The sequence below is a fragment of the Wyeomyia smithii genome, chromosome 1 (assembly GCF_029784165.1).
Source record: "Wyeomyia smithii strain HCP4-BCI-WySm-NY-G18 chromosome 1, ASM2978416v1, whole genome shotgun sequence".
Classification (NCBI taxonomy): domain Eukaryota; kingdom Metazoa; phylum Arthropoda; class Insecta; order Diptera; family Culicidae; genus Wyeomyia; species Wyeomyia smithii.
In genome coordinates this window covers 124,478,045-124,504,389 of record NC_073694.1, presented here as the reverse complement: position 1 = coordinate 124,504,389, position 26,345 = coordinate 124,478,045, and the positions used below count along the sequence as shown (strand labels likewise).

At 37.7% G+C, this 26,345-nt stretch overlaps 1 protein-coding gene across 4 annotated transcripts in view; it reads right to left on the bottom strand.

Annotated features, from left to right (window-relative positions):
• LOC129720275 (cell growth regulator with RING finger domain protein 1-like) overlaps positions 1 to 26,345 on the bottom strand; it is a 197,203-nt gene that overhangs the window by 143,977 nt on the left and 26,881 nt on the right. For all 4 annotated transcript variants that reach the window (XR_008727246.1, XM_055671737.1, XM_055671734.1 and 1 more), the window contains exon 3: positions 2,250 to 2,401. Coding sequence is in view for 3 of the 4 variants with exons in the window: in XM_055671737.1 (XP_055527712.1) it covers positions 2,250 to 2,401 (152 nt within the window). In the remaining variant the exon portion in view is untranslated. The remainder of the gene's footprint in view (positions 1 to 2,249; positions 2,402 to 26,345) is intronic.

Below are 26,345 nucleotides of genomic sequence, written 5' to 3'. Positions count from 1 at the left end.
GCCACGTGCGTAAAATTGCGTAATTTTGAGATGGTTGAGGTGAAAGTATCCTCAAAAATATCGAAATATGTCAAATAACTTTTTTTCAGGAGATAAATAATAACAATTTTCAGCATAAACATGCATATTGGGATGACTGATAACTTTGTAGAAGGTTTGGAAATTCGGAAAAACCTGAGAAAAAAGTTATAACGAAAATTGTGATTTTCAGTACCTCTTCATAGAAAACTTTATTTTGCTCGTAATTTATAAGAGATAGAAACATGATGTCTTGGGCAAAATTTATTGTTTTGAGATCACCTAAAATTTTGCCGAAGACACCATGTGTCTATCTCAATCTGATAAAAAAGTAAATTTTCTATCTCACTTCTAGGTGGATTGAACACTCATCTTCCTTCATCTAAAGCTGCATTTTTAAATATTTTGAAACTTCTCCGAACATACATTACAGCTATAATCAACATTTGAACCGCTATTTAATTATTCGCACGAAAACGGCAAAATAAACACTGTGCTTTGCTGAGATAATGCGCCGCATTGGCACAGTAGGTGTTCAAAATTAAAAAAGCGATTTATGTCTTCTGTCAGTTTACCTAGTTTTTTAAGGTGATACCTACTCGGACAGTGTCCAGTCAGTAGGCCAGTCAACGTACTCAGATCAGCTTTATTTGTACTGAGGAGGTTGCGTGTGATTCTATTACAAGGTGTAATGAATAGTTTAGATTGTCTTGCATTGGAGGTAGCCCTCCAGTTGGCACCAATCATCAATGCTTCCCAGCCTCTGAGCTCTGATTTCGGGCAGGATGTAGAAACACTACAGAATGGCTCCGGTCCGACGAATGTAGTTGAATAACCAATTTTTGCTAAGGGATCGGTTTTTTCATTTTCTTCTATGCCACAGTAACCAGGCACCCAGTATAGATTTACATCGTTTGTTTCAGTTAGTTGTCGTAGGGATAAAATACAATCCCAAACTAAATTCGACTGGCATGTGTAGGGTTTGAGTCCATAAGGAGCTGCTTGACTATCAGAGAAAATACAAATATTGGCATATCTATATGTTTTAGCCAAACAAATATTTGTGCTTGTTAGGATAGCATTTATTCCAGCTTGGAAGACTGTGGGCCACTGTCCCATTGGAATTGATATATTAATTCCTGGTCCAGTAACCCCAAACCCCATTTTAGAGCCATCTGTAAAAAACAAGAGTGATCCTGGACGATTTATAGGACCATGAGTTAGAGTGATAACTAGCGTATTACAAAATTGTTCTACATTTTATCAACCCAACAACATGTTGGTTATTGTTATCCATCATGTGGTTATGCTGTTATTAACATTTGAAATCTGACGCAACATTTGCCAGTTTCATTTCCAATTTTACAGAATGCATCCCAGTATAGTTAATAAATACCCACGTCAAAAAACAGATCTTAAATCGCCCAAAAACTGAGCTCAAAATACAAAAATAGTGGTTTTTATATATTTCACAGAGCAAAATAATATCTACTATGTAGAGCATTGATGAATCCGCAAATATCTAAGTGTGGTAGTCAAAATATGCCTTATATTGAGGAAAAAAGTCTCAGAAATCGATTAGTAGGTGTTCAAATACTTGTGAAATAGTCATGATGCTTTGGACCAAAAGGAATATAAAGTTTCATCAAAATCTAAATGATTTATGTTTTGTCATTACCCTACAGTCGAATCCCTTTGAAGCGACAACGCAAGGGACTGTCGTTATAGCGAAATGTCGCAATAATACGAAAAATGTTTGCATATGTAGAACAAAAGGCACCGTTGAGAATGTCGTTATAGATTCAGCAATGTCGCTATAGAGAGATTCGACTGTACTATCGTCGCAATTAAGAATGACAAGTATTAGTTTTGGATGCCGTTATATAGGAAGGTCGTGATAGCGAAATGTCGCAATAAAACGAAGAATTTTAGTATAAAATAGAAGGGACTGTTGAGAATGTCGCTATAGCGAGATTTGTCACTATAAAAAGTGTCGTTATAGAGGGATTCGACTGTATGTCCCATGAAGTTTACTCTGAAATATATACCCAAAATAATTTGTAATCTGCTCGAATACATAAACTGTACATATTTATATTTTTGTATCTTTAATGATAGTTTTACAAGTGCAAATAGCTACTTAATAAAAAATGCTTGATTTTTGCAGAAATCTCAATGTGAAGATTCAAGTAGATGCAAATTACAACACTTTCTTAGAAAGATTACCTTACCTTCAAACGAATTAGATTTGGCCTCCAATAAACCAAATGTAAATGGTATATGAACGCGAGTCATTTGTAGCCTTGGTACTTGTATGTCATTATTAGATGTAATAGAATGCCGTAAAGTATTGTCCGTTAGTACGCGGGATAAGACGGCAGCTCTGTAAAAACAAGTTGATAAATATTGTTTAATATTTCTTTCAAATTTAAACGGCCACTCTCTATAAATGTGGCTTAACGAAGCGAAAATTTAACTGATTTTTTAAAATTCGCAAATCTTTTATTAACAGTCAATAGGGGGAACTGACTGTACGGCTAACAATGAGCACGCAGCCCTTGCTTACTCTAAGTTTATTTGCTAATTGGTGTGTTTTCCATAAGTATAAATAATACAATTTTTTTAGCATGAGCATGAGCATGAGCATGATTGACCGCCCGCGGTTGCTACTCCGTTATTGCCAGATAACCTGTAATTACACAGAGAACCAACAGATGATGCTCAGGACTAACATGCATCCTCAATGTGTAAAAACTGGAGATCTTAATCTTTATGTAAGGCAATACCAGCGCCGGCCGCATCCGAATGCAGGTCAAAGAAGGAGTTTGTATGGGAATATGTTGACGTGATACTCGCTTTATTGGAAGCCGAGAACACCTCTACACTTCCGCGAGAAATCACTGGGATGTTGGAGGAAGGGCAGGGTATACAGCAGGGTTCGTTTTGGTAAACGATTCACTGATTTCGAGTGTCGGGTTCTTTAGACCAAATGTCGCGCCTACAAGTTCATTACATCCGCCACGAAATTCATAATGTGTTCCGAACTTTTTCAGTTTGATGATGTAACACCACAGTAATAAGCATACGCAAAGATACTGGACCTAATCGGACATCTCCTCGTAAGGTGATCCTCTTCATACCGAAAACTATTGCGCGTTGTTGATTTATCTGTAGATAATAAAACCTCATGGAATGTATCGGCGCGGAGTCTTTAGGGGTTTGGTCAACCAGACTTTCAGTTTTCTACCTTACAGATCGAGTAGCGACATCTCTCGTATAGACTTCGTCTGTCCTAAAATAAAAAAAAAACCTACGATACCGCGAAAAACACACCTGAAGTCACGAATATTTGGTAAAAAAAAAAACAGGTTAAACTGTCGTCGTGTCGTTAAGTATGAATGAACGGGACAAAGTTTGCCGGATAGCTAGCCTCTAGCAAGTTATAGACGATTTCTACACGACGTACCGTTATGGAAGCTATCAATCTCGTAATTACTATGCGCGCCGTACACACTGGTAACAAAGAAACGTTATTTTCGCGTAGATTGATGGATGGAAAATCCGACAGTTTTTCGTGTAGGCAATAGGTTAGTCTATCAATAGTCTGTTTCACTGTTAATCACAATTAATATTATCATTCACACTACGGCAACTGGCGTAAGGACAAATAAGTAGTAACAACGCGGTTATCATTTTCGTAGACGCACGAGAGAATATTTCTATTAAATTTTAAATTTGGCAACACTCATGCATCCAAAGCTCGAAAAACATAAAAAAGCGCGTAAGCATAGGTAACATTACTACATTCCTAATAAATTTGCAAAATGCCAATATTATCATTATTGGTTTTATGGTTTCGAACCCGTGTCATCTCAAAAAAATTTTACCCTAATTTGCGTGGAAGCTAGAAAAAATGTTCAAAAGCTAAAGAAATCCAAAATAGAAATAAGAGAACATATCTAACAAAATAAAACCATCGCATTTTTTTATTTGGAACCTTTAAGTATTTCAAAAGCCGAATACACTTTCTTAGTCGGTGCACTTGTTTGAAGATATTCCATGTAATTATATTAAAAGTATATACGTGCGCATATGCGATAGTGTTTTAAAATACGAATGTGAATCTAAAGATCCGTTTGTTTCAATACTTAAAATAATTATGATTTGGGGCCTACTGAATATATAAACTAGCTAAGTCCCATGCATACGAAACCTAACAGTCCGATCAGGATTAACCGTGACAAGCAATCGGACATGTCCTTATCTCGCTGGTTATCTTAAAGGTAACGGTTTATTATATTAGGTTACCTGTTGAATGTCAAATCTGTCTAACTTTCTTGCATTCATAATCCAAAATATAAATGACATTTAAAAAAATCCATCATTTATAGGCAAAAAATCCATCTTTTATAGGCAAAAAATCCATCTTTTATAGGCAAAGCTGCGAACATAACAATATTCATTTTTAAGCTAGATAAATCATAAAACATATGCCTCAAAAAAAAAAATCAGTTGAAATAATCATATACAATAGATATTCAGAACACAACAAATGACAATTTGCATATGATTAATGGATACTTTCATTAAACCTTGCTGTACTTTTTTAGATGTTTTCATAAGGGCTAAGAATATTTATTGAGGAACGGCTTGTTGTTAGATTGGGTCAGGTGTCCCTAATCTCGTCCACCACCAACGCGTTCTCCATAGTGAAAAAAAAAATCGCTGGCATAGTTATAGAGAAACAAAAAACTGTATACTCATCTGTAGATAGCCCCCAGACTTACGTCGCCCAGTAGAATGTCACCGGGGAGCAGCACATCCAGAGCGATGATCCTGCTTCACGATCTCACTGTTGGTCCTACCAAGAAATTGAACCTTGGAAGCGGATTGTGCGCCACGCAATAACCGGAGCACATCCCGCAAATCCTATCCACTCTCCTCCTCCCAGAACCGCCAGAGCAGCATACGGCAAGTTTGCTCCAATCCTACCAACGCAAGGTCACTATCACTTCTCCCAACTTCAATCCTTCATTTTTCACGAAATGTTTTAGGAAACACGCAACCACTTCATCTGACTCTCAACCCGTTTTAGCACTTCAGTACGATAAACTAAAAAATGTTTCTATATCATCTCAATTTTTGCAAAAACAGGTAAGCGAAAAATTTTCACATACACTCAATAAATAATACAATTTATTTAGGACGATGAACTAAGGCGTGTTGTGTACGGAAGTGATAGAAGTGATCATGTTAAAGTGCGTCGTATAGTGAAAAATCACAAAAATCGGACATTCAAAAACATCTACTGGTCGCTATGTGTCTAATGTGTAAAAATTGTGAGCAGGATAACACAAGTCCGTTCTTCAAGTCAACACATGCCTATGACATCGCACTATGTTTCAAGGGCTATTAGTAAACGAGATAGCATATCACCGCCACTTTTAACACACCTTCATCTGACAGCTGACAGCGGACGTAAATGAATTTGAGCCCAAGACATGAGCTCATTGTCATTCACTGTTACTCGGAGTAGAGATGTCAATGGCTCCAGTCAGTAGGTGTACAACGCTTTTAGTTCGCCACGGCAACACGTCTAGCGAGTGGAAGAAAGGACAGCGAAAGAGACAAATCTAGCTAAAGGCCCAAATACACACACGGCGTAATGACGGGACGCCTTCAAACCAGAACCCCTCCAGCTTCGCCCTCTTGAAAAGACAAGTACCAGCAATGTTATAGTTGAACAATAGCGGCTGTTTTTCGCACTGGAAACTAATCACAGTACACAGTCAATCAACGATTGAAGCCTAATGCAATTTTCAACAGTCTCGATGAGCAGGTTTTGTTTTGCTCATCTTCATCTTAAAGAGAAAGAGTTTTCTTCCCTCTTAACAACTGCGAGCTTACATTCAATGTGCATCACACCATCTACTGAAAAGAGAGCGCAGAGTAATAGTTTCTCTGACGAAAAAACGCTCCTAATTTGACAGAGCAAAAATCCAGTGAAACTCTTGTAAATTGCTCATCCGCGCACGCAAGAAAAATGAAATAAATTGCTCGGCGACCAACTGAGCATTGCGTTACCGTTCTCATCGCTCTGGGGTGCGGCAAAAACAGTATAAAATCGAACTTTCTGCAGAGTACGCACCCATGGTGAGTTGTGAATCTTCCTATAATACTAAATTCGAAAACGGTTAGGATGTGGCTTCAATGTGATCCTAAATGTTTTGATATTTGGCCAACTTCTCTTCTAGTAAAGGAGAAGCTAACGAAAACTACTACCTCTTAAACTGAGAGAGCAAATAAATGTTTATCCCTAACACGTGATGATAAAGAGTGAAAAGGAACTCTGCGACTGAAATACTCTACGCCTAAATGTGGATAATTACTCACTCTGTGTGAGAGATAGTCTAGTTCTCCAAGGGGTTTGGCAGGTAGAAAAGGAAATTTGGGCAAAAATCGAGAAAACGGTAGAAGCCGGTCGATGAGTTTGAAAATTTTTATATCATCCGCGTACAGTAAACGTGTGCCAGGTGGTAAAACTTTCGTAGCGTCATTTATGAACAGCGAAAAGAGTAGCAGTCCAAGGATGCTACCTGGGGAACGCCGGAATTGTTACTAAACCAGGTGGATTGCGACTTGTCCAACTTAACAGCGATCTTACGATTGCGTAGGTACGAGTCTACCCATTCCACCATTCCAGTTGAAGTTCCAAGCTTGTCGCATTTGGCACAAAGTAGTGCATGATCAACGCGATCGAAAGCAGCTTTAGGTCCGTGTAGACAGCACCGATCTGAAGGCTCCGGTCCATACCGCGGAGGCAAAATGAAGTGAACTCTAGTAAACTGGTAGATATACATCTACCAGGGAAAAACCTATACTGTGCAGTAGAGATGTATTTCTTCACGCTGAACATCGGATGATGATGCATAATAGTTTCGAAAACCTTGGAGCAGGCACACAAACATGAGATTCCACGATAATTTTCAACATTTCGTTTGTCACCTTTTTTACATACCGGAAACATTAACCACTCCTTCCATCTACGGGGAAATTGATGTTTTAGCAAGGAAAGATTGAAAATAGCAGCTAGCGGTGATACTAAACATCCAGCACATTTTTTCAGGAGTACAGCCGAAATGCCATCTGGTCCAGGGGAGTAGGACTGTTTCAGATCGCAGACGACTTTGGAAACCTCGCATTGAAAACGTCGCTCGTAACAGAAGCCATTGTCGCGGCAATGTCGTTAGGTGAAGCGTGCTCCTTGTTAAAAACGCTAGCGAAGTGCTCGGCAAACAAATCGCATTTACTGTTATTAGTAGACGCTTCACTGTTCAGCAAGAACACACTGGATGGTAATCCTTCTTCCTTACGCTTCGAGTTAACAAATCTCCGGAAGCTTTTCGGATTTAAGCGTAGGTTGTGTTCCGTTTTACGCACAAACATCGTGTACATACTTCTATTCAGCGTTTTGTATGATCGACTAGCAGAAGTAAACCGTGTCCGATTGATAGGGTTTCTATTCTTTTGATATGCACGCAAAGCTGACTTACGAAGGCGGTTAAGTTTAGTGAGATGTCTATTTCCCCAAATAGGCTTACGACGAAGACGAGTTTTGGGAATATTGCGATGTATAAGTCCCTGAATCAATTCAGTGAATCCAGACACGGCCTCATCCAAATCTGTACTCCGGTTGATAAAAGTTCAGTCGATACCTCTCAATACCGAGTCGATACCATCATAGTTTCCGCGTCGAAAATCGAAACTGGATGAATTAAATTCGTCTATAAATAGAGCCTCAACAGGTCTGTCGAAGCTAACCATCAATGCACACTGAGCCAGGAATGGAATCTAGCGGAACAAAATATTTAGCGCTCTCAGGGTTTGACCAATCGGTTTCCGATCTTCTACAAAGTTTCTTGGTATAGTTAGGGCTTCATTTTGGATGTTTGAATTAGTTCGGAATTTAGCCGCGAAGGTGGCGTTGCGATGCCAACTTATTTCCCTTACAGCTTCGCGGTTTTCGACAAAGTTGTAGATCTCTAAACTTTATGAAACTATAAAGAATATACAAAATTTCCAACTTTCTAAGTTCAGAGATCTACGAGTTATTATAGAATTTGTCTGAATTTCATGTTTTATTGTGATAATTTCTCGAGTTCACTCGAATTAATTTCTTACAATTTTTTTCTCGATAGAAATTAGATGATTACGACAATTTCTCCCGAGTACAGAAGTTTTTGAAGTACCTAAATGAAAATAATCCACAAAATTTGAAAAAAAAAATACATAATTGGGTTGTTGAGCTATATCAGTTTTTCAGGGTGGCCACTCAATATCAATTTTCGATTTCCCGGTTTTCCCGATGATATTAAATAAATTTTCCCGGTGTTTTATTTTTAAAACATATGAGAAAAAATCAAATTTTACATACTTATTTATGCCTTGCAAAAATAGTGCCACAAAACTATGAAAAACATTTCTCCTTAATCGTTTTTAGCTGTTCGTCGACGTTAGCAATACCTTCTCTGTCAACCTACTCTCGAGCTTGCAGTGCTTCTGTATCAGGATGCCAATGAAATGCATAGGATAAATTTAAGAGTTGGGGCATAGAGGTTTAGTCTTCTCGAAAAATGTCCTTAGGCAAAATTTCAAGCGGGCTTTGGGAAGAAGAGCCTCAGAGTGACAAATGAAAAAATACACATGAAACTGTCAAGATGCATTTTGCAAATACATGAAACGTTGAGATCTGTTCTTTCAAACAATCCCAAAACTTCGATTCTGGGACTTACAAAATTTTCGAGCTGGGGCCAATGGGATGTATAAGAAATTTTCTCATGGTCCGTATAATAAATTCAACTGACACTCTGAATAAACAATTTGGAAAAATATTATTAGCTACTGTTTGTTTTTGATATAGGAAAAATCGCGTGGCGTCGTTCCCCAACAAAATCCAAAGGTCGAACACAGAATAAAAAAAACTATTTTTTTTCTGCGAAACACTTAATATGGAGAATGTTGAAAATAACAGAGTTTTATTTATATTGTTAACGAAATTCCAGCAGATATTGACCTAGTTTCCGCAACATGACAGACGAACACAGTTTGTTAGAAATATTTGATATATACTCTTTAAAATATGTCACTTGCAAATGCAATTAAAGTGATCCGCAATATAAATGTGCTGCTTGTGATTAAAATCATATCAAAAATCGAGAAGCAGAAACCTCCGTAGCTCCGTTTTGGCCCGGTTCGAAATAAAATCAATACTCGAAGTTTTCGGTCCTATCTGACTTTTGACCGGATTCTACCCGATGGTTGGCGAATGGTTGGACACGTGTCACTTGAGATCCTATTGTGGTCATTCTCCTCTGTCCAGCAACTCCTATCCCAACCTCCACGTGGTGCCGACCGGGATACGAGTAACCTTAGCGGAGATCGGGTAATCAACTCCCGGTGGAAACTTTGGTCGTATGTTGACTGGGAAGCGGGAACGTACGCGGCTGTTTCCACATGTTAGGGGCGGCGTACAACAGCGTCTGATCCGGAGCGGGCGGCTGAATCATGAAACGCGGTGCCTCGCCAGCTATATCAAAGACGGCAGCCCCGTCGCGAGACTAGGTATCGCAGCCCTAGTAAGGCAGCATACCGAATATTAAATACTACGAACAATCCAGATATAAATACGGAACGGAATAATCGGCATGGACCTAGGCGAACGAAAAAGGACAACGATTATTGGAAACTCGGTACTTGGAATGTAATAGCAGCCCAAGACCGAGGGATATGGCGACGTATTCTGGTTTCGGCACTGGATAAATAATTGGTCTGTCGCCTTAAAAGTAAAGTAACTACCCGATGCGATGTCCAACTTTATTCACAAGAAGTTTCAATACGCCTCCCGCAACGCTTTTCGACTTCTTTAAAAATCTGACAATATATGTCACGAAGCAGTAAGTTTATCCACCTGACCAAGCCTGATTTTATTTGACGCAGATCTTGCTGCGAAGCCGTTGTCGACTGAAACCATCAACCAGCTTTCCCCTAACCGGCAGAATCATGCCAGTTAGGTCATCGTGCAAAGAAAAACAGGTTTTCATGTTGACATTTCCTCAGAAACTGTTGAACAAATGAAACGGCAGACATGAAGGAGTATGATTTTCCCGGCGTGAAGCCTGATTTCCAGGTTTTCCCGTATTTTTTCCCGGTGATTTGAAATTCCCGGCTTTTTCCCGGTAGAGTGGCCACCCTGGTTTTTGTATCATCTAAAAAAGCTACATTTTCTAAGCAAAACGTGATTTCCAAAAATTTTTAACGGCGTCCTTCAATTTTTGAATCACGAATTAAAACTGTTCGATATCTACTAGAAATCGCTACAATGACAGTTCGCCCATATACCAACTGTCATTGTAGCAATTTCGGAACGATTTTTATTCTTCATTTGAAAATCGAAGGACAATGATATAAAATTTTAAAAAGTCACGTTTTGCTCTGTAACTTTTAAATTTTATGTAACTTCGTAGAAGAAACAAAATTGCTGTCTGAAAATTTACGAATTTTTGATGAATTTGGTTCAGTTTCACGTTTTTTCGTAATAGTTTTGTGATTCGAAACATTAAAACCACCAGAGAAAAGTTTTCGGCTTGAGTATGCGTCGAGTTTTCTTTAGTAAGACTAGGCTCGTTGAGAGTAGTTCCGTTGCTATTGGATCTAATGTTACCTTGTTTGTTTCGTAGCCAAATCCAATAGCAACGACATATGTGAAAATCGTGAACTCTCTGAAGTGAAGACTACAGTTAAAATTGTTCTTTTTCTCTACGTGCCGAAAACGATCCGTAGTATGCTGTTCAGAAAATTGCATATTCTTTGGTGATTTTGATGTCTCGAATCACAAAACTATTACAAAAAACCTAGATTATTCCGCCTAGTGGTCAGACCCAGCCTTTCTCATTCAAACTTATTATTTGTAAAAATAGATTTACATGAACGCTTCAATCCAATAAAGGCATATCCACTCTTTGGGTTCTAAAATATTTATGTTGTAATTGAAGTATGTATAAAATATGAAATTTGACGTAATGTACGATACCACATTTAAATTATGTTGAGGCTACATATATTGATCAAAGCAGGTATAGTTTTAAATAGTCTTTGAATTTCTTTTCGTTCCGTAACCTTTGAACCACATATCAAATAGTTATGAAGCTTGTTATTTGTAAGTTTGAGAGATGACTCGTTCGTATGACACTAGTTATGTTCGAATAAGTCGTGTAATTTTCGAGATAATAGACTTTCGTTGTTTTATCAATTTAATACATAACGGTTGCACAAGTTCTATTATAATCAAATGAAATTCGAACGTATCGGGCAGCCAAACTTTGAAACCACGTGTTCAATCATTATTCATTAACTAACCCTTAACTAGCCCGTTCATCTCATATCAATATTGTTCAAATCGGTTGTGTAGTTTCTGAGATAATGAAGTTTCGTGATTTTCACATTTCGATACATTACAGACGAAATTACAGTCCGATTACAGTAAAACTCAATAGGGTGTTACGAGGCAGCTAGACTTTTCATTTTACACTAATTTTGTGGAAATCGGGTCAGCCATCTCTGAGCAAAGTGAGTGAGTTTAAGTATTCTGAATATGTTTCTTTTCATTTTCATATTCGGAATATGTTTCTTTTCATAGCTAGATTTCACATTTTCGAACATAACAGGCAAAGTAAGAGTCCGATTGCAAAATAGGTTCTTAGGGGGCAACTAGACCTTCTATTTAATACTGATTTTATAAAAATAGGTTCAGTCATCTCTGAGAAACATGAGTGAGATTAAACAGTCTCCAGAACACGTTTCTTTCCATAACTTTTGAACCACATGTTCAATTTTTATAAGATTCAAAAGTTAAGGGTTTTTTAGGTAGCCCGTTCATTTAAAACCAATTGTGTTCAAATCGGTTGTGTAGTTTTTGAGATAATGATGTTTTGTGATTTTTACATTTTGATACATAACCTCTAAACTAAAAATCCGAATTCAATGAAATTTGAGAGGGTCTTATGGGGCAACTAGACCTTTCATTTGAGAATAATTTCATGAAAATCGGTCCAGCCGTCTCTGAGAAAAGTAAGTGAGAATAAAAATCTGCACATACACAAAAAATGCTCAGCTCGTTGAACTGAGTCGAGTGATATATGCCATTCGGCCCTTTGGAGCACTTTTATATCTTCGGTTTTGCAAGTTATTGCTATACCTTTCTAGGAGGAAGGCAAACGTGAAACTTAAGTTTAACAAAATTCATCAAAAACTAATACTAATACTAACCTATGAGATATCTAATTCACAAAATTATATATGTTTTTCAAATTTCGTGTAATATTTTCACTAAAGTACTTCAAAAACTTCTGTCCTCGGAAGAAAACGACGTAATTATTCAATTTCTAGCGAGAAAAAATTTGTAAGAAATTAATTCGAGTGAACTCATGAAACAATCACAATAAAACGTGAAATTCAGACAAATTCTATAAAAACTCGTAGATCTCTGAAACTTGAAGAGTCAGAAATTTTGTATATTCTGTAAAGTTTCATAAAATATAGAACTTTGTCGAAAACTTAAAAGCTCTAGCGTCTAAGGCAGGCCTGTCCAACTTGTATGACACGCGGGCCAAATTTAACAGTCCACAACAGCTGTCAGGCTAAAATTTGGAAAACTTTCAAATTTCAGCTAATTTTTAGATTATGTGCAAATATATGTTAACCCTTTAACGGGCCGAGGCAAAAAAATGTAATTGAATTTTATTATTCATTTCTGGTCACTGATCATAGCTCATAATCATCAAGCAGAAAAAAACGAAAGTTGTTGGTGGCAATATAGTTGCCGCTGCCTTATAAAGGGTTAAAATATCGCTTTAATTTTGATATTAAAGCAGTTTGATTGATGCTTAGCATACCTAAAGTAATTTTACAAGTCACAGTTTTAATAAATAAGGAAAACAAACAAAATTTTTCCTATGGTAAAACAGGACAAACATTCTATTTATTGTTGGTAGATTTTTAAATTACATGAGCTCAGAGAATTGATGGAAATTTGAAACTATTGGCTTTTTTTCCAGAGCACGAGCCATATTGATTTCCAAATCTGATACCGAAATCCACAAACATGATACGAAATTCTCCTCTGATAAAGATGAATGACAACTATTCCTCACTGCTTACATTCCTTTAGAAACGTTTTTCATTTTAAAATGTAGATACGGATTGATAATTTCAACACTTTGAAAATATAATGCCATTACTCGTGTAATTTAAACTTATACAAAGGTGCTTTTTATCACAACAAATTCCAATCTAAATACATCAACACGTGGGCCAGATGAAAAACGTGTTTCAAAACTTAACGCGGGCCGCGAGAAATGAAGCAGAGGACCGGATGTGGCTCGCGGGCCGTACGTTGGACAGGCTTGGTTTAAGGGAAAGAAGTAGGCATCGCAACGCCACCTTCGCGGCTGAATTCAGAACTAATTCAAACATCCAAAATGAAGCCCTAACTATACCAAGAAACTCTGAGAGCGCTAATAATTTCGTTCCGCTAGATTCCGTTCCTGGCCCAGTGTGCAGTGGTGGGTGATGTACGTCAATGTTACAGAGAGGGTCGGGTGCACTAGTGACTGAACATGCTGGTAAAGCATGCGAGTTTACAGAAATTAAATCAAGAAACCTGCCATTCTGATTGCAAACAGGATTAATCTGGTGCATGCATTGAAACGCCATACCGTCCAATGAATGGGTGCTACCTGCATTTACGGATGAGCGCGAATCATCAACGAAGAGATAATTTCCATCTGTGTGCATCGACCAGGATAGGCCGGCACGATTGTAGTCACCAAAAATAAGAACATCGTCGTTAATACAAGTAGAATTAACAGCTCTTTCCACTGAAGAAATATGCCGATCGATTATTTCGACTTCATTTCGCAAATTAGGAGGAATGTAAATAGCGCCGATTACAACGTTCAGTTTAGCAGTTTTAATCGTTGCCCAGAGCAACTCAAGCGAATCATCCTTAGTTTGAATTAACAATGCCGACGCCGAAGATCGTCGCACAGTGATGAGAACTCCTCCCCCTTGCTTTGGTGCTAATAATCCATGCCGAACAATTGAGAAGAAGAAATTTTTGAATCTAACCAGGTCTCAGTGAGAACGATGCAGTCGTGAAGCGAGCTCGAAACTTCCAAAGCAAATGCTGCTACTTTGCTGCGTAGACCATGATAGTAGCAGAGTAGAGATGAAAGAACAGTGTCGCACGGTGTTGCCGACCAAATCGCCTGCCGCTATTGTCCGAAAATCAAACAGTACTGGCTGTCTGCTGCTCGCCAACGTCGTCCAGTGGTAGAGTTTTGGGGGCCCACGGCTCCCTCGGAGGTTGAGCAATCAGTTCGATAGCGTCAAATAAAAATTTATTGCAGGTTTTGAGATTAACGTGCGTGGGAACTTCGACGATCTCGGCTTCCAAAAATCCACGGATGAATTGCGTTCCTCAAACAGTCGAAAATTAAATTCCCTCCGGCCAGCTAGCAACATCGAGGGTAACATCTTTCAGTTGCAAGTCGGTACCGATTTTAAAGGAAACGAATGCAAATGATTTTATATCGGCATCTTTCTCAATGAGCTTTTTGACGACTGGTTGTGCACCTGGGACGCATGCTCGAACAAGAGCAGAGATTTCATCCTCAGAAACGTGCGGAGTGATGCGTGAAAGCTAGATCCAACATTTTGCAGCAGGTTGCGGAACAGTTTCAACCAGTTTAGGGAAGTTTTCAATAGACTTAGTGCCACTAACTGAGTTAGCAAATCCTCTTGAGTTTTCAGGAGTCAAGTTCGGTGAAATTATTCTCGGACGCTTAGAACTGCGACTAGCCGTTGAAAAAGCAGGTGTATTAGTAGCAAGAAGCTTTTCAGATATTGACCCAATGACGGCATTGATCTGACCAAGTTCAGCTTTCACTTCGTTCATGCATACGGTAATTGAATCAGCGAATGATGATGACACGTCGACCGCAGTCTCCGACGATTTTCGCTTCTTCAGATTCTGAACGGAACTCAGGCATTCAGTACAAAACTAAAGCAAGTTAGATTAACCATTAACAAAATCTAAATTCGATCTGGCCCATCCAAAGCATTTCATGTGAGCAACGCACTCGCATAAATAACATTTAATCAAATTCTGGTTTGTAATGGGTTGTGAGCATTCGTAGCAATTTTTGTCAAACATAGCGGTAGCTTCTTGTCGCTCTAATGGCAGGAATAAAAACGATTTAGTAGGCGGCACGAGGTTTTAAGATTTGGCGTATACGGCACTTCCAGCTGGAAAAAAGGCGGCGACGCTTGCAATAATTACTTCCAGATGTCGCTTCAGCATCAAAAAGAAATGCACGTAGCAGATGAAGCGAAGACAGGTTCAGATTCAACCGAAAATATCAGTAATATACAACTGCTGAATTTACACGATTAGCTGGTAGAAACACGAACAATCCACTATATTCACGACGATAGATATCGCGATAGGCGGCACAGTCACTTTCTAGGTATTTCTTAACGTAATCAGGCGAAAAATGCGAAATAAAACACGAACTCAAAAATAGTCACTCAATCGTTACACAAGCAAGGTTGCCAAAAAAAGGTTGGGTGAAATTTAAACAAAAGTATATCGATCAGTTCTTTATCTTTTTCCCTGTCAGAACTTGTTTTCAGATTGTAAAACTATGTTACCCAACTTTAACAATAACACAGTGCAACAATTTTTTTGCCTTGGCTTCTATGCATGATTTTTTGATGAAGTTTGATGCGAAAATAAATTTCCCCGAGTTTGAACATATTTCAACTAAAGGGGCAACAATGGTGCGATTTTGAATTTTTGAGAAAACGGAAAATTTCGGTGTTTTTTCGACGCCATTTTGTTTCAAGACCAAATATCAAAATTCTAAGAGTTTGTCCACATATAAGCATCTTCTTGCCCATCTTTAAAAAAATAACAGATCTTAAATCGAACAAAAACTGAGCTCAAAATGGTGATTCTGCTAAACCGGTTTTGCCATGGTTTTAGTATATTTCATAAAGCGAAATAATATCGAGTATGTCTGAGCATCAATGGTAATGCGCTAACATCTAAAAGTGGTAGTCAAATTATGTCTTATATCGAGTAAAAAAGTCTCAGGAATCGATTGGTTGGTGTCTGATCGACCCTACAATACTAAAATAGGTTCTCTCGACGTTAGATTAACTTATTTGAAATTTGTTCAATGTAATATCAAAAGTGTAAGCGATACTCAAAGATACAATAACAATTTGTCTTTACATGATCCTCTCCCTTTTGCGGGAGGGGGTTGCATTGGACAAACTCTTATAATTTTGATGTTTGGTCTAAAAACAAAATGACGTCGAAAAAACATCGAAAATTTCCGATTTCTCAAAACTCAGAATGGCGCCATTGTTGTCCCTTAAGTTGAAATATGTTCAAACTCGGGGAAATTTGGTTTTGCGACAAAATACACAAAAAAATCTATATCTATAAATGCGAATGTCAGAGCGGGGGCCTAGTGTGGTTGGTAACGTCTCCGCCAACCACGCTCGACGCCTGGGTTCGAATCCCACCGCCGACATAGGTGTCGATGGTTGTGAGGTGGCGTGATCCACTCACAACCAACCCAACTGGTCTAGATTCAATCCTAGCCGACACCGGGAGATTTTCTGAAGCGAAAAATCTCTGGGATCACGCCTTCCATCGCATGAGGAAGTAAAGCCGTTGGCGCCGGTCTGTTAATAAACGGGTCGTGAGTTAGGGTCCTGGGTGTGGAGTCGCCTCCCTGGGCGTCGGTGATTGGCCACAACAGTGGCGGAACTAGACCGACGGAAAATAAGCGAGAATAAAAAAAAAAATGCGAATGTCTGTCTGTTCTCTATGGCCGCAAAAACTACTGGACCGATTACCGTGAAAATTTGTACATAGGGGTTTTCGAGTACGGGGAATAATCCTAAAATATTAATTTAGCTTTATCTCATAAGCGTAGGCAAGGGGGGTGAATTTGTGTTTCATGAACGTCAAAACTTTCTCCCCGATAACCGTGGTTAACAATGTCAATGTCAAATGTCAAGTAATTATTTGTAAGCTCCTCAACACCTAACTTACTCACCGTGCCAATTTAGATCGGTGGGTGTGTTTCTATAACATTGATTTTTCTTTATCCCAGTGGCATAGTAAGGGGGGGATGTACTAATTTTATTATTAAAATAAATTATTATTAAAATGCACATCGTGTAAACTTAGATACAAATGGTTTCGAATATGAGGTTTTCATCTAAAACTTTGCTATATCTCAGTGGCATAGTTAAGGAAAAGGGGGGGGGGATGAATGTTGTCAACCTTTATTAATTTTTAAACCGATTATCCGATTATTATTCAATTCGGTAAATGAAGGTCGTATAGTAGCGTATATGTTTCTATCACTTTAAATTATGTCTATCTCAAACAGGAAGGAAAAAAGCGGAGACGAGGGCAACTACAAATTTGTTCATTGTAAACTCCTAAACGTCAAACATGAACACTTCTAAACACCAAACAAAATGAAGATGTGTCATTCTGTACATGTGAGTTCTCAAATACGACGTATATTCTCGTGATATTGAACTTTCTGTATCTCAGTGGCATAGTTAAAGGGAGAGGAAATTACAACAACCTTCATTATTTTTGAACCGTCTAATAGTTCATCTTGAAAATTTGTATATAGAGGTTTTTGCGTATCGGATATGTTTCTAATATATGATTGTCGCTTCATTCAACTAGCGTGTGCAAGGGGAGGGGAAGGGGCTGAATTTTTCGTATTGAAAATTAGAGATTAATAATTTTTATCATCATTTATTGATGATGTATGTGTATTAAGTCTCAAGGGTGTTTTGTTGATGTTGGTTTCCAACGGATTTTCTTCGTTTTCACAACAATGGATTGGGGAATTAGGTATGCCTCTATCAATATGCGGCAAAAGTGTAATGTTATGACGTGAACTATTGAACAATTGAGAAATGTGGAGACATGTTTTGAACTCAACAGGCTAATATTGGTATTTTCGAAACCGAAGTAATATCTAAAGGTCGGAAATCAACCCAAACCAATGTCAAGATGACATTCTCCGGTGTCTGCAAAACATTGCAAAATGGTCCAATATTTCTTGACCCAGAACAGTGCCGAGACTGAAAATCAAATCTAGACGCCATCTTGAAATCCAAGAAGGCGACTTCCGGTTCCAGAAAGTTATCAAATACCGCCCATTATGGTTTGTTATGGAACCAAAATGATACCCCGCGACCGAAAACCGGCTCCAGGCGGCATTTTAAAATTCAAAATGACGATTTCCAGTTTTCATGAAACACCCTGAAATGACCGAATGCCACCCAACATGGTTACTTTTAGAATCGAGATGATGCCCAGAGACCTGGAATCAACTCTAGATACTATTTTTGAAATCGAAGATGGTGACTTTCGGTTTCTGGAAAACAACATATAATGACAGAACACCACCCAATATAGGTATTTCTGAAATCGAAGAATGAATGAATGAATGCCAAGAGACCTTTAATCAGCTCCAAACATCACCCAAAATGGGTATTTCCGTTATCGCGATGATGTACATAGTCCAAACATCGACCCCTGACGCCATTTTTCAATCCGAAGTGGCAACTTCCGGCTGTGGGAAAAGGCCAAAAATATTTATTTCGTAGTCAGGATGATGCCCGGAGACCGGAGAACAAATCCAGATGCCTTTTTGCAACTCAAGATGACGATATTCGGCTACTGGAAACTACCAAATACCACCCAATATTGGTGTTGTATAGAAGCTAAAAATTGACTACAGAAACTATTTTTAAATCTGAAATTGCAAAGTTGGGATGCTGGAAAACAGCCAAAAATGATCATTCCGGAATCGATATGATACCCAGAGATTGGAAATCAAATCCAGACGCCATTTTAAAATCCAAGATGGTGATATCCGGTTTCCGCAATACCGAATACCAAATACCAGGCGCCAAATCCAAGATGGTGATTTTCGGTTTCTGGAAAACATCCAAAATGATGGGTGATAGTTATAGACATAAACATGTTATTACAAGATAATCCATCATAATTATTGAACTCATCTTTTGTAATCGTTCTAATGCAATAATGCAAGCCATGTTACAAACAGCTGTATGTAGTTCTACGTCAAATTTGCGGTTGTGGCTTTGAATACAATATTACAAGATAAATATCTCATTAAAATTGAAATAAATTGGACTTTTACTGATACTATTGATTTAACTGAAAAATCTAAAATACAATCAAGTTTTTTAAAAAGCAGGGTGGCCACTCATTTTACATTTTCGAGTTCCCGCATTTTTCCCGACTTTATCCCGCAAGATTGCAAGAAATTCCCGATTGTCAAAAACGGGAACTAGGTTATGTTCTATCGACGGTTGAACCTTAAATTGGAAGTAATAGCGCATATCAGTTTTACCGAATTTGCTAGGGACATTCTACACAAACAGTTGATTAGTTACATAAAATGCATCTTTTGTCTTTCCACAGGTAAATATAATTTTTGCGATTTTCTCAAATTTGCAAACCTTCCATTAAGCAATCAATAATCGAGTTAGCTATTTTGTGCTGTCTGTCTTCTTAAAACATGATATAAGCACCGTTAGGGGAACAACAACAAACAAAACACTTTGCGTACAATTTTTTTCCGTTGTTCAAATCATCGGAAAAAGTCATGGGAAGTTAAGGGTGAACATAAAACTACTTAACCTAAAAGTAAAAAAAATATTGGATTTGGATGGATTTGCGTTTTTTCTCAAATTAAAGATAATGTTATTTTACGTTCAGGAAAAACACTGCGATTTAACTGTATTTCGTTTGTCACGCGTTACATAGATTCAAAACTTTTCGAAAGTGAATTCACAACTTTTTCAGCATTTTGATTCGCTAGTCCATCAAAGTTGCATCTCTCTGGACATCTGCCAACATCTTCAACTTGTTTGCACTCAGCACTCAAAATGGTCAAGCTGATAAAAAAAAGTTGAAGAGGTTGTTTATAAGACACGACCGCAGAGTTAACGTAAAATACGACAGCCTGTCTTATGTCAATGTATGTCTTGGAATAAGTTTGGGAATACACTCAATTGGGGTTAATTAATTAAATGGTCTCTCTTCTCCAGATGACGTTTACCTCAATAGCCGACACCGGTAACGACAATGAGCAACAGCAGAAGCTATGTGCAGCTATGCGGTTTCACTTGCTGTCGTATCCAAAACAAGAATGAAATTGAATTGTTTTGAGGCTGTCTTTCGTATCAAGTTGCACAAAGATATCTTAATTTAGGCAGTGGCTACAAAGAGGCTATAGACGAGGGCAAATAGTGCATTTCCCATCTATAGTATAACAGTTCAAATAACAATTTTCTGCATTTTACAATAGCGTAGATAGTTTTACAATTGATTGCTGCAAATAGTAAGACTTGAGCGAAAAATTTTGTGATTCAGGCTCATTAGCTCAAAAATTCTTCAGATAAACTTTGAGGCTTAGTTGAAGTCAATAAAGGTTAATTGTGTTGGTTAATGCCATTTATTTACAACTGAATAATTTTTCTCAACATGGCAAATTTTCTATTTCGTTCTGAATGATTTACAGTGATAATTAAATTCAACATGAGGTAATTTATTTGCAGTTATATATAAAATTTTTGATCGCTATACTACTAGCCACACACGCTATAGACATGCACACGCTATATAGCAAACCACGCACCTATATAGCGTGCCACATACGCTATAAACATACACACACGCTATACAGCTAGCCACGCACGCTATATAGCAAGCCACACACGCTATATAGCAAGTCACACACGCTATATAGCAAGCCACACACGCTACATAGTAAATCACACACGCTAGCCACACACGCTATATCTAGAGAAACATTTCGAAAGGTCCTATCTGCTTTGATCGACTTTTTGATCGATCACTTTCATTTATCACCACAACTTACTAAACACTTTTTATGCCACGTTATTCGCACGAGTTGATAGTGGAGGGATCACCCTAGCCTTCTGAACGGAAACCACGTTCGGGAAAGTTACTAAAGCTGAACCATTACCAAAACAAAAAGACGCTCCGGAAAAACGATAAAAGCAGATAGGACCTTTTAAAATGTTTATCTAGATATAGCACACACCCTATATATACATACGCTGAATGATGGTGGCTCCTCAAACCACCTGGCGGGGCGAGTCTGTTTCAATTTCGGGTTGTATTCACCCAACGATATCTGAATTGAATTACCGCTGGTGGGGTCCAACTCAGATCGAAGGGAAGCCGAACTGAAAGAGGTAGGAACTGCAGCTAACCACTACCACCGCCGCAGTTGCCCGCTGCTGATCCACGCAGCCTTCGCCTACTGCCATCGGTGTTGATGTCTGCTGCTACTGCCTGCTGCTAGTAAACTGATTTGCTTGAGGAGAAACAAGCTCTCATATAGCCCAAAGAGTGCATTCCCGGCTAACTAGGTACTATTTGTAATTCGACAATGTTCAACAATTTTCAATAGTACAATAGTTTGAACAATCGGATTACAATTTACTGCATTTGAACGGGTGCTCAAATGGTTTTCCAATCGACTGCTGCAAAAATGATAGAAATCGGTTGGAAACCGACTGAGTTTAAAACGTTTGAAATTGGACAATTTTCGTGACGCTCTCGATGTTTTCGGTTTTGAAATTGGATCCCTGTATTGAAGTTGGGTCCCTGTATATGTTGCCGTAAGACGTATTCTACGTCAAAAATGATATTGGGGACTAACATTTCAAAATAAGTGATTTCGAAATTTAAAAAAATAACAGACAAAAGATCTTAAATTATTATTTTTCAAATTAAAAGTCTTTTACTGCACGAACATGTCTTGCAGAAACCGTTGAAAAGAAAACAAATTTATTTTTAATTTCTTTTAAACTTCAAGAAATAAAATGTTTCTTGAAATTTTCCCAAATCCTTTTTATTAGGATTTTTGTTAAAGAATTTTTAGTTTTTATTTCTCCATGATCATCAATGTTCAGTTTACATTATGCAGCTTATAAAAATATAATATTTTTCAAAAATCAGCTCTTTGAAATGTTTAATTTTGAAAATTTTTAATACTCAACTACTGCCAAGAATTTTGCCGAAAACACCGCACCAATCAAACAATCGTTCTGGTTTCGAAAAAAAATCTTCAGAAATTTTAACTTCTTCCGTGTTCAAATAATCAACGTTGTAACATTTGGCAACTTAGCTTTTTGAGATCTTCAATCAATTTTTTAAATAGAACTACCATCTACAGCTTTGCCGGAAACATTACACCAATCAACCTAATTATTTTGGCTTTTAGAATATTCAAAGTATTTTTGTTTATTGGCCACAGATTAAGCAGCCAGCTGTTTAGTGCACGGGGCGATTGCAGGGCTAGCGCTACGATCCTGCAGACAATAACAGTCTCTCTCGAGCCGAGACACGAACCTACGACGACTGACTAGTTAGGCCAGCATCGTACCCTAAGATCAGTTGCAAAACAAAAAGCATGTAATAAGTCGTATGCAGTAACAAATAAAATAAATAAAATGTTTTCTTGAAAAACCTCGCAAACGATTACGCTGTTTTCTAAGAACATTTCTGATTGTATTGACATCAAAAATAGTTTTTTTACAGTCAAATTGTGTACGAATTTGAAATATGTAAAAAAATTAGTTTTTCAAAAAATTCCAAAATAATGTTTGCTCTATTCTGGGGCAAGTTTGTAATGTTTTTTCAATTAACTGCTCCGCATAGCAAGTTCGTCCCTAACCCAAAATTCCACCAGCATTGAGTTTCTAAGCGGAAATGGTAGCTAGTTTCGCTAGAGTTCGCCAAATATATTTTCAAAAAGACTAGCTGAAATAAAAATCTATTTGAAAAAGTGCAGAATCAGAACTGTGTGCCACTTATTTTATCCTCAATTTGTTTATTCAAATAACTACTTATAACTAGTGATGTTAGTAAGATTGTACAGTGAAACTTATTCTGCATTGCTCTTAGAAAATGAAACAGTTTCTATTGTAGGGTAGGGAACATATTCTAAGCAGCTTTAGGAACCGCCTGTGTATTCAGACGAAATACTCGAAATGTGTTGGGTGAAACTCAAACAGTAGTATATCAATCTGTTCGCTATCGTTTTCTCTGTCAGAACTTGTTTTTAGATTGTAAAACTAAGTTAGCAAACTTTAACAATCATCAATCAAAGTTACCAATCGAGGGACACTATTCCAATCACCCCGAACCTATTTTAAGCAGTTTCCATCTGTTTTGCAGGCGTTTTTGCCTTTCTCCTAGAAAGGTATAGCAATCACTTGCAAAACCGAAAGTATAAAAGTGCTCCAAAGGGCCGAATGGCATATATCACTCGACTCAGCTCGACGAGCTGAGCATTTTCTGTATGTGTGTGTATGTGTGTGTGTGTGTGTGTATGTGCAGATTTTCATTCTCACTCACTTTTCTCAGAGATGGCTGGACCGATTTTCATGAAATTAATTGCAAATGAAAAGTCTTTTTCCCCATAAGATCCTATTGAATTTTATTGTAATCGGATTTTTAGTTTAGAGGTTATGTTTAAAAATGTGAAAATCACAAAACAACAATTTCTCAGAAACTACACAATCGATTTGAACAAAATTGGTCTCAAAAGAACGGACTACCTTGAAAACCCTTAACTTTTGAATTTTATGAAGATTGAACATGTGGTTCAAAAGTTATGAAAAGAAACGTGTTCTGAAGACTGTTTAAGCTCACTCATGTCTCTCAGAGATGGCTGCACCGATTTTCATAAAATCAGTGTCAAATGGAAGGTCTAGTTGCCCCATAAGACCCTATTGATTTGTTTTGCAATCGGACTATTACTTTGCCTGTTATGTTTAAAAATGTGAAATCCAGCTATGCATAGGAACATATTCCGAAGACTACTTGGACTCACTCACTTATCTCAGGGATGGCCGACCCAAATTTCACAAAATTAGTGTCAAATGAATGGTCTAGCTGCCTCAGAAGACCCTATTGAATTATATTGTAATCGAACTGTAACTTCATTTGTAATGTACCGATTTGTGAAAATCACGAAACTTCATGATCTCAGATCTTCCCATTTCATTTGATTATAATCGAACTTAAGCAACCATTATATATAATAAATTGTTAATAAAGCAACGAAAATCTATTATCTAAAAGATTACATGATTACATGATTACATGATTACATGTCATACGAACGAGTCATCTCTCAAGCTTACAAATAACAAACTTCATAACAATTTGATATGTGGCTCAAAGGTTATGGAAAGAAGAGAAATTCAAAGACTATTTAAAACTATACCTGCCTTGATCGGCCTCAACATAATTTAAATGTGGTATCGTACTATTTGAACGTTCCAAATTCATTGATTGCTTGCAATGTGTTTAAAGTCTGCAAATGCACGACGAATCGGTCATAGGATATGATCAAAGTCAAATAACAAACCGTTTGAAATGATTGGTTTTATCGAAATGACAATATCCTCAACTTTTGGCTTCTGTACATCGCCTTAATTCTGAATATATTCATATTGGGTGGTATTCTGTCATTTTCAGCAGACTTTCTGGCATCAATCTGACACCGGAAATACCCATATTGGGAGGTATTTTTGGTTATTTTCCAGAAACAAAAAGTGGTCGTCTTTAAATTCAAAATGGTGTCCATGGTCAATGTTTGGTTTCTATGCATCATCACGTTTACGGAAATATCCATATTGAGTATTATTCGGTCATTTCCGACTGTTGCCTATAAGTTGCCATTTAGCAATTCAAAATGGTGCCTGAGGTCAATTGTTAGCTCATTGCATCATTCTGGTTCCAGAGATACTCATGTTGGATAGTATTTGTTTATTTTAGGCTGTTTTTCACAAACCGGTAGTCGCCATCTTGGATTTCAAAATTGTATTTAGGATACTGGTTGAAGAAAAACTCATATTGGGTGATATTTTGTCACTTTGGACTGTTTTTCAGAAGCGGAAAGTCGTCATTTTGGACTTTTAAATTGCCTGTGAAATCTATTTCTGTCATCTGGGCGTAATTCTGGTTCCGAAAACATTCATATTGAATGGTATTTAGTCATTTCCGGCTGTTTGTCAGACACCGGAAGTCACCATCTTAAAATTCAAGATTGTGTCTGTGATCAATTTTTAGCTTTTGTGCATCTTTCTGGTTCCAGAAATACTTATATTTAATGGGAATCGTCAATTTCAGGCTGTTTTCCAGAAACCGGAAGTTGCCATCTTACAATTCAAAATGTTGTCTTAGGTCGATTTGTGGCTCCAGTGCATCATTACGGTTCCGGAAATACCCATATTGGGTGGTATTTGGTCATTTGCCGCTGTTTTTTTCGACACCGGAAGTCGCCATTTTGGATTTCATAATGGCATTTGGAGACAATTTCTGGATTTTGAACGGCATACTGGTTAAAGAAAAACTCATATTGGGTGGTATTTGGTCATTTTCAGCTGTTTTCAGAAACCGGAAGTCGCCATCTTAGAATTTAAAATGCTATCTGTGGTCGATTTTAGCTCCTGTGTATTATTCTAGATCCGGATATAATTATATTGGGTGGAAATCGGCCATTTTTGGCTGTTTTCCAGAAACCGGAAGTTCCATCTTACAATCCAAAATGTTGTCTGAGGTCTATTATGGAACATATCTGTTACCACTAAAAACATTCACCTGCCAATATGGTTTCATTTAGTTGATTAGTTCGCGAGATGTGCAGAAATTTGTGAAGAAACATGTACTTCCAGAAGAGGGAGGGGCGTAAACCATTATAGACATATTTGTTACCTATAAAAACATTCACATACCAAATTCTTGATTGGTTCTTGAGCTGTGCGAAATTTGTGTTTCTTTTTCATGGGATCCCTCCCTTATAAAAGAGGGAGTCGGGTGTCAAACCATTATGTACATATTTGTTACCACTAAAAACATTTACCTGCCAAATTTTGTTCCATTTGGTTGATTAGTTCTCGAGATGTGCACAAATTTGTGTTTCATCCAACTATTATGGACATATTAATTCGGTTTCATTTGCTTGGTTTGTTCTTGAGTTGTATGGGACTCCTTCCTTCCAGAAGAGGGAGGGGTCTCAAACTATCATAGGAACCTTTATCGGCACCAAAAACCCCTACATACAAATTTTAACGTCGATCGGTTCGGT